Source organism: Loxodonta africana, chromosome 3 (genome assembly GCF_030014295.1).
Source record: "Loxodonta africana isolate mLoxAfr1 chromosome 3, mLoxAfr1.hap2, whole genome shotgun sequence".
NCBI classification, from domain to species: Eukaryota; Metazoa; Chordata; class Mammalia; order Proboscidea; family Elephantidae; genus Loxodonta; species Loxodonta africana.
In genome coordinates this window covers 15,265,009-15,275,035 of record NC_087344.1, presented here as the reverse complement: position 1 = coordinate 15,275,035, position 10,027 = coordinate 15,265,009, and the positions used below count along the sequence as shown (strand labels likewise).

At 40.0% G+C, this 10,027-nt stretch overlaps 1 protein-coding gene across 1 annotated transcript; it reads left to right on the top strand.

Moving 5' to 3' along the window:
• The first annotated feature begins 967 nt into the window (after window positions 1-967).
• LOC135230612 (olfactory receptor 7G2-like) lies at window positions 968-3,721 on the top strand. The gene has a single exon (XM_064280543.1). The coding sequence runs from the start codon at window positions 1,326-1,328 to the stop codon at window positions 2,247-2,249; it is 924 nt and encodes a 307-aa protein (XP_064136613.1). The 5' UTR covers window positions 968-1,325; the 3' UTR covers window positions 2,250-3,721.
• Window positions 3,722-10,027: the final 6,306 nt, after the last annotated feature.

Below are 10,027 nucleotides of genomic sequence, written 5' to 3'. Positions count from 1 at the left end.
GAGGGGCGAATGGCATGTAGCTGCCTTTACGGGGTCACGAAATCAACCATCATGAATTTCACTTTTTGAAGTCTTTGTCTTTAAGGATTTGCGCTGCCCTGGGATCAGAATGACACTAAAAGTGAGTGATTAATGAGGAGCTTTTTTGGCTATTTATCCCCCAGAGAGACAGAGAACGCAAATAGTATGCCTATGAACACCTCACTCAACAGCCCTCCCCCAGTCAGGAAGCAGTGCCACTGAGACTCCGCCCACAGTTGATCCTCATATGGAGGAGCCTTGTCCCTCACTTGTCCCTCCGCCTTTCCTGAGGACACATCTTCTACATTCAGGGAAGATGTCAAGCATCATTCCTCAGTGATACCAGCCAGGTAACCTGTCGTTCCTTAGTTAATGTTTAAAAATGAAGACAGGTGTTTCACTACAGGTTCATCCAGGGGAAGCTGTGAAGAGAGTACATGCGTGAAATGATTTGAACCAAGTCTGCCAATAACTCATACCTAACCGTCTTCCATCTCCCTTACATGTTTCCTTATATCTTTGCACCAATATCAGGGAACTTTTATTCTACCAGTCTTTTAATTGTCTTTACAATGGCATGGACCATTTTCCTCCTGAGCAGAAATCTGCCCCTTCTTATACAGCATGACTTTAAAAATTCTCTATCATTTAGTTGCATTCTTGTGATGGTGAACGATGAGGGTTATCAGCTTCCCCTTAAGTTTCCATTCCTGGTTCTTAACACAAATTTTTAGTATCTCTGTGGCCTGGTACTAGTCTCTGGAGGAAGAGGTAGAGCCTGAGGCAAACTCTTCAGGCTGCCTCCGTAGTCTACTTGTTTCTCTTTAAAATTACCAAACATTTAAAATGCTCGTAACAGCACAGATGTTGTTGTTATGTGCCATTGAGTTAATTCTGACTCATAGTCCTATAGGACAGAGTAGAATGGCTCCATAGGGTTTCCAACGAGAAGCTGGTGGATTCAAACTGCCGACATTTGGGTTAGTGGCCAAGGTCTTAACCACAGCACAACCAGGGCTCCAACAGCACAGAGAGTGTAATTAAAAAAATATATATATATATAGCACCTTACCCTTTTCTTATTAAATAAATGTTTACGCCCAGCTACATCAGCTTCTGGTCTTTTTTTTAAATTAAATGAATTAATAATGGGCATACAGAAGATACCCCCTCTGTATTTCCCACCATTCCTCTCTTACCTTTCCCCCAGATGGCATTTGTTTCTGGTGCTGCTGCTTTTGGTCTAGGGCGCATACATTTGATTGTCTTGTCACACCATTTTTTCCATCAGATACATCAACAATATGGAAACTAGAAACCAAACAAGTGTTTCCGAATTCCTTCTCTTGGGACTAACAGAGGATCTGGAACTGCAGTTCCTCCTCTTTATCCTGTTTTTGTCCATATACCTGGTCACTGTCTTTGGAAACCTGCTTATCATTCTGGCTGTTGGGTCTGACTCCCACCTCCACACTCCCATGTACTTCTTTCTTTCCAATCTCTCCTTCGCTGACATCTGTTTCAGCAAAACCACGATCCCAAAGATGTTGGTGAACCTCAAAGCACAGAATCAGAGCTGCCTCACCCAGGTCTGCTTTGTCCTGGTTTTTGCTGCTTTGGAAAATTTTCTTCTTGCAGCAATGGCTTATGACCGCTATGCGGCCATTTGTCACCCACTGAGGTACACGGTCATCATGAACCCCCGCCTTTGTGGCCTGCTGACTCTACTCTCTCTGTTCATTAGCACTGAGGATGCCCTGATCCACAGCCTGTTGGTGTTGCGCCTGTCTTTCTGTATAGACCCGGAAATCCCCTACATCTTCTGTGAAGTTATTCAGGTCATCAAGGTTGCGTGCTCTGATACCCTCATCAATAACATCTTCATATATTTTGCAGCTAGCATGTTGGCTGGCATTCCTCTGTTTGGGATTATTTTCTCTTATACCCAAATTGTGTCCTCCATTTTGAAAATGCCATCAGCTGGTGGAAAGCATAAAGCTTTTTCTACCTGTGGATCTCACCTGTCAGTTGTTTTCTTATTTTATGGGACAGCTTTTGGTGCATATATTAGTGCTGCATTTATCCACTCATCCAGAAAGACTGCAGTTGTGTCAATGATGTACACTATGGTCGCTCCCATGATGAACCCCTTCATCTATAGCCTGAGAAACAAGGACATGAAGGGATCCTTGAGGAAACTGGTCAGGAGCATATCTGCTTTTCATTGATTATATTACCTCATTTGGACTTGGGTTTTTAGATTTTGTCAAAGTAAAAGAATGCTCATGAGGTGGGATACTTGACTCTTCCATCTCTGTGTTTGTCTAAAAGGACTAGACAACATAATGGCTAAATGCAATTCGATTTGGTGTTTAAACCTGACTTTGCTTCTTGTGTACTGTGTGATGCTTGATAAATAATTTCAACTCTCTAAACTCAGTTTCTTTAGTCAGGGTCTATAGAATCAGAGCCTGAGCCAGGGTTCTTTATTAACTGATTTGGGGGGAACATTCTTAGAATTTAAAAAGCAGGAAAAGGTGGATAGGGTAAGTAAAGAATGTAGGCAAATCTGTAGGCATAGCTAGAGACTAGCTTCAGCCTGATCCCATGAATAGAGCCATGAGAATGGAAACCCAGTTAATCCCAATGACAGTCAAGGGAGCTGAATTTTTGTGTCAATATAGTTCTTACCAATACACGTCACTGGTAAACTATATGTGTTTAAGATAACATCGGCATCCACCATGCTCCATTTTATTGTCTATTGTTGTTGTTCATTTTATATGCTGCTAAGTTAGCCATCAACTCATGACACAACAGGATCATACCATTATTATCCATAGTGTCTTTTTTGGCCGATTTTTTATGAGCAGATTACAAGGCCTTTCTTCCTTGTTTATCTTAGTTGGAAGCTTTGCTGAAAAATTTTCAGTTTCACTGCAACACACAAGTCTCCAGTAACAATGCCTGAGGTGCATTGGCCAAAAATCAAGCATGGATCTTTCACATGGAAGGCGAGAATTCTACCACTGAACCACCGCTGTTCCCCTTCATAATCTATAAAATTGGCATAATTAGATTATCTCAGTGGTTTCTAATGATTGTGATATAATTAAACCTTATCAGTGAGGAAGCCATCAGTTGTAATTAGAAAATATAAACACTGACTTTAATATGCTCCCACAATAAAGAGCATTATCTTTCATTATAAAGACTTCAGAGTTAAGAAATGTACTGGAACATTACAGTAGGGATTCATTCATTCCCCTTGAGATGGTTTCACCTAGCAATGGTTCCCCTCATGGTGACAAATGGCTGCAACAGTCAGGTATCATATCCACACGTGATACTCAGAGCCACAAAACTGACCATTTGTCCCTGAACCTATTGTTGATAGTAGATCTATTGTTAATAGACCTTTCCATACAGAAGATGTCTCCTCCCATCTCATCACTGAGAATAGCATCATATATCTCTTCTTAATCAAATTTCTGTTTGGGGAACAAATAATTACTATGAGAGCCTTAGCCTGTTGGAAGGATAACCCCTGTAACTATTACAAGCATTTAATACAATGCCTGGCATATAACATTCAATAAAATTTAACTAAGACACATGTGTTCCATATGTTGCCATTATTTATAAGGCTTGTTATTTCTTGCTCTCACATATTTCTACACCTTACCTCAGAAGTTTTGCAGGTTTACATTTATCATAATATCCATCAGCAGCTTTTACTTGTCTTAGTAATATAATGAAATGATAAATTATTGAATAAGCAGGGAAAAGGGAAATAATGTTTCTGAAACCTTATTTGCTTTGATTCCTTCTCACTGATGTATTGATAAGAGTGTATGGAAGCTTTTAGTTTTCTCCTTACTTACCTTATTTTGCAATTTTTCTTTGTCATCTCTAGTGGAGTCATTGTTTGATACAGTAGAGCCAATACAAAGAAATACAGTTGAGTAAAATTAATTAAATCATTGAAGTCATAGTGGGCTGGCCATACTATTAGGGATCTCATATAAAACTTTTTAAAGTGTGTTTGTGAGGAAAAGTTTTTTTGCAGAGATGGACTTTATTTTGAGGAAGACATTTTGTATAAAATAGGACAGTGGAAAAGGAGAGTTGGCAGGCTTAGGGACTTTAATAGTAGAAGAATATGGGAGAACGTATTTAGAACCTGGAATATGAAAGAATCTGGACATTGAAATACTTCCAATTTTATTTATTAAAATACAATATGTAAAACAGTGTGTAAAACGTATCTATAGTTCTTAAAGAATAGTAATATAATGAAAACTCATATGCCTGTGACCTAGTTTAAAAAATAAAGCAATGACATCACCATACAAACCATTTGAAAGGTCTCCCTGTGTTCTTGCCTTCTACCCTCCTGGTGGCAAACACTATCTTGAATTCCGTATTTATCATTTTCTCTGATGTTCTTCAATTTGTTGAATGTTTTTATTATGGACTGAATTACATCCTCCAAAAAGCCCTAATTCCCTAGTACCTTTGAAGGGGATCTTGTTCAGAAATAGGTTCTTCAAAGCTGTTATCAGTTAAGGTATCATGAGGTCATAATGGAATAGAGTGGGTTCAAATCTGATAAGTGGTATCCTTATAAAAGAGACAGAGACAGAGGAAAGATGGTCATCTGAACACAGAGGAAGAGTTATGGTGCAGCTGCAAGCCAAAGAATGCCTGGGGATACCAGAAACTGTGAGAAACAAGAAAGAATGACAAATTGAACAGGAATGATGTCATGTTCGTCATGAAAAAGAATATTTCAAGATCTATCCTGAAGTACAATGCTGTCAGTGATAGGATAATATTCATACCCCTACAAGGAGGTCCAGTTAAGACCACTGTTATTCAAATTTACGCACCAACCACTAATGCCAAAGATGAGAAAATTGAAGATTTTTACCAACTTCTGCAGTCTGAAATTGATCTAACATGCAATCAAGATGCATTGATAATTATAGGTGACTGGAATGCAAAAGTTGGAAACAAAGAAAAAAGATCTTTAGTTGGAAAATACGGCCTTGGTGGCAGAAATATTGCCAGATTTGCATGATAGAATTTTGCAAGACCAATGACTTATTCATTGCAAATACCTTTTTTCCAGCAACATAAAAGCAACTATGCTCGTGAACTTCACTGAATATAATACACAGGAATCAAATCGACTACATCTATAGAAAGAGATGATGGAAAAGCTCAATGTCATCAGTAAGAACAAGGCCAGAGGCTGACTGCAGAATAGACCATCAATTGCTCATATGCAAGTTTAAGCTGAAGCCGAAGAAAATTAGAACAAGTCTGTGGCAGCCAAATTACAACCTTGAGAATAGCCCACCTGAATTTAGAGACCATCTCAAATAGATTTGATGAATTGAACACTAATGACCAAAGGCCAGACGAGCTGTGGAATGACATCATACATGAAGAAAGCAAAAAGTCATTAAAAACACAGGAAAGACAGAAAGGACCAAAATGGATGTCAGAAGAGACTCTGAAACTTGCTCTTGAATGTAGAGCAGCTAGCGTGAATAGAAGCTGAACTTTGTCTTTTGAGAAGACAAAGTAAAGTATTACAATGAAATGTGCAAACACCTGGAGTCAGAAAACTAAAAGAGAAGAACACGCTCAGCATTTCTCAAACTCAAAGAACTGAGGAAAAAAGTCAAGCCTCAAGGTGCAATTTTGAAGGACTCCATGGGCAAAATATTGAAGGATACAGGAAGCATCAAAAGAAGATGGAAGGAATATAGAGAGTTACTGTACCCAAAAGAATTAGTTGATATTCAACAATTTCAGGAGGTGGCATATGACAAAGAATGAGTGGTATTGAAGGAAGAAGTCCAAGGTGCACTAAAAGCTTTGGTGAAGAACAAGGCTCCAGGAATTGACGGACTACCAACTGAGATGTTTCAACAAATGGATGCAGCACTGCAGATGTTCACTTGTCTATGCCAGGAAATCTGGAAGACAGTTACCTGGCCAACTGACTGGAAGAGATCCATATTTGTGCCGATCTCAAAGAAAAGTGATCCAACAGAATGTGGAAATTATCAAACTATGTCATTCATATCACATGCAAGTAAAATTTTGCTGAAATCATTCAGAAACGGTTGCAGGGGATACTGAATGGTTTTAAATCTGGAAAGGTATGTGCCAAGGTTGTATCCTTTCACCATATTTATTCAGTGTGTTTGCTGAGCAAATACTCCGAGATGCTGGACTATATGAAGAAGAATGTGGCATCAGGATTGGAGGAAGACTCATTAACAACCTGCATTATGCAGATGACACAACCTTGCTTGCTGAAAGTGAAGAGGACTTGAAACACTTACTGATGAAGATCAAAGACCACAGCCTTCAGTATGGATTGCACCTCAACATAAGGAAAACAAAAATCCTCACAAGTGGACCGATAAACAAGATAATGATAAATGGAGAAAAGATCGAAGTTGTCAAGGACTTCATTTTACTTGGATCCACAATCAACAACCGTGGAAGCAGCAGTCAAAAAATCAAAGGATGCATTGCATTGGGCAAATCTGCTGCAAAAGACCTCTTCAAAGTGTTAAAAAGCAAAGATGTCACTTTGAGGACGAAGGTGTGCCTTACCCAAGCACGATATTTTCAGTTGTCTCATACGCAGTGTGAAAGCCGTATTATGAATAAAGAAGACCAAAGAAGAATTGATGCCTTTGAATTACGATGTTGGCAAAGAATACTAAATATACCATGGACTGCCAGGAGAATGAATAAGTCTGCCCTGGAAGAAGTGCAGCCAGAGTGCTCCTTGGAAGCAAGGATGGTGAGACTGTCTCTTGTACTTTGGACATTTTATCAGGAGGGATCAGTCTCTGGAGAGGGACGTCATGCTTGGTAAGGTCAGAGAAAAAAATGAAGACCCTTGATGAGATGGATTGACACAGTGGCTGCATCGATTTGGCTCAAATACAGCAACTGTTGTGTGGATGGTGCAGGACCAGGCAGTGTTTCGTTCTGTTGTACATAGGGTCGCTGTGAGTCAGAACCAACTCGACGGGCACCTGACAACAACAAATGATCAATGGATCAAAGATGAAGCCAAGAGAGAAATAGAAAAATACTTGGAGTCAAAGGAGAATGAAAAGCAACATACCAAAATCTATGGGATACAGCCAGGGCAGTCATTGAGGGAAATTTATAGCAATAAATACCTGTGTTAAAAAAAAAAAAAACTCAAAGATCTGAAATCAATAACCTGGCCTCATGTATGGTGAGTTTGTACCTTTAGAAGTGAGATACGCCCCCACTGAAATACAAGAAGAGGCTATAGAAAGGTTTTTTAAAGTTTTTGTGAAGTGTGAGTCAGCCAAAGGGCCTTGAATTAAGAAAATAAAACCTGAGGCAGAAAGGAGACCCTTTTAGAGATCCATTTGTCATTTTGTAAATTACACAGGAGTTGTAAGAGGACACCATTTTGTCTCTTAAAACACTGACTGTCTGGGACTGATCAGGGAGATCAAAGTTCTACAGCATGCCCCTTTCAAGAGCCCAGCACTGTATATTTTGAGAAGTGATATGTGTGCCTTGGTTACTATCAGTCTGGCACTCTGAAGAGCAGGAGTGTCCTGATGAGTCTTTGCATTGTGGTCTTCGTTTATATAGATATGTGTGACCTTGATTTATATTTCAGATATCTTTGAGGCAAGACATCCCCAGAGATTTTTAACCTGAAGACAACAACTCCCAGGCTGTGACCTAAGGATTTGTAGAAAATATATACACTGGGCCATCTGTTGGCCAGGGCATCCAGTGCTAAGGTGATTTCCTAAAGTTTGGCCAATTGTGCTGACCCCTGGGTCTCGTTCTTGATCAGGAACATCCTGATTAAGGAATGGAAAACAGCACCATTCCACCAAACTGTATATCACGTGTGTGGGAATTGTACCATCTGTACCGTCTATGAACTCCCATTGCTGTTCAGTCAGTTAATCCCAAGGGGCCCCCCAGGTAGTCAAGGCATCTGGGGGAGGGGAGGCCTCCTCCAGTAACATGGCATCTGGCAAGGGACTGAGGTCAGGGGAGGCCTCCCCATCCTGCAGGTTGAATATGTCAGAGACCCCAGGTTTGGCTCCATCCTGTTTCAAGGAAGTCTTGGCCACCATGCCACGCTTGTGGGGTGCTGTTTCCATGATCTCAGGCATAATGGTCAGATGAGCATGCAGAGCCACAGCCTCAGGTTGTGTGAGAACCTCTGTTTCCAAGAAAGCCCAGAATGCAGTCAGCAGTTGTTGCTCTAATGGTACGTGGCATGGGATCCAGGACAGTTTCTTGAATCAGGAACTCATGGGCAACTTATGGCCATGATAGGTGGTCCAGAGACTCCAAGAGGCATGAAAGGAAGTTGTTAAAGCTCTACAGAGATGGATTATCTGTGGGCACTAGCTGGAGTGTCTATGAGTTTTAATTTGGACAGGGTTTAGAGCCTTCTGTTGGAGGAGCCCCATTCAAGGTGGGCTGCTTTGTAAACAGCAGCATCTGTGGGTTCAAGTAAACATTGTAAACGAGCAATATGTTGCCTTCAGAACTCAAAAAAGGACAAAAAGATATTGGATTTACATGTTCTTAATTAGTGTGTTAAATGCATCTCCTCAGGGGAGGCTATCGTTAATGTCACACCTGTGCTCCTAGAGAAAGCGGGTGCAGTTAAAATCTTGTCTGCAAAGACTGTGTGCCATGGCAAGGCTGCTGAGGTGCCCTGTGTATGGTGTGGCAAAGGTGTATCGTGTCCTTTCAGAGGCGAAGGCCGAGAAGCTGTTGAAATAGGCACTGGATAGAATGTATTAGTTAAAATCATAAAAGAGAAATATTTACTGGTTGCTGATTGGATGGAAAAAAATTTTAATAATATCAGGTATTAGGAATCGGGACCACAGCATTAAGATTTCAGTAACCCACTGTGAGGGGCCAGTTACTTCTTTCTAGGTTTATGAATGGGCAAAATTGGGTTGCTAGGCAGTGAGGATAATCACCCCTTTACTGATTAGATTATATGATAAGTTTTAATCCTTGAAGGCCATGTTTTAACACATATTGGCCATCTTATTACAACCGAGGGTCTGTGGGGTCCCATTTTGTCAAGACAATTTGTACATGTCAAGAGACTCAATTTCATGTCATTTATTACTTATTGCATCTGAGTGTCCATGCCAACTATGGGATATTTTAGGGCAATAAGTGCTATGACTCCAGGAAGTTTAGGCAAGGCAACAATTTTGATGATTAAGATGAGGCATATTTGTTTCTTCTTCATTTTATATTCAGTAACTCCCCTAGATTATAGAGGATACCATGTTTAAACTTAGCAGGATTCCCAGGAATAACTGTAATTTCAGTCCCAGTATTAATTCAAGATGGTTTTCAATTGGTGTTTTTTGGCAGATACTGAAGTTAATTTAGAAGTTACATCGTAGAGGCACAAGAGCCAATCAGTACCTTTTTTTCTTTTGCTGTATAAATTATCTTAACAACAATAATATAATAAGAAAAATATTTTCATCAATTTTGGCTATCTGAGTGGATCAAATCATGACCTTTTGTTTTAATTTACATCATGTATATATATGTATATATATACATATGTCAGATTTCCTCCCCTTGTTTTTGTATTCAGATTTTTTTCTCTTTTATTCTGTCACTAGATATGCTATGGGAGGGGCTCTTTCTCTTTCTCCTGCCATATTTATAATATTCTTTTTTCTTCTAGAGAGCTTCTCATCAGTATAGTCGGGCTTATGGATCTCCCCCATGGCAATGGTTCATGGTTTAAGAACCCTGGGCTTAGGTTGAGTTGAATTCCTTCCTCTGCTGGGCCACAGGGTGGCATGGGTGTTTTCCCTAGAACCCTGAGGAGTAGGCTTTTCTTGTAGCAGAGCCACAACTAGCAGAGTGGCAGGGGTGGAAGAGTGGTCACTCCAAATCCAAACTATCTTTCATCAGT

What these genes read in the sequence shown, in the direction of transcription:
- LOC135230612 (XM_064280543.1), top strand. Translation starts at nt 1,326, where the DNA reads ATGGAAACTAGAAACCAAACAAGTGTTTCCGAATTCCTTCTCTTGGGA.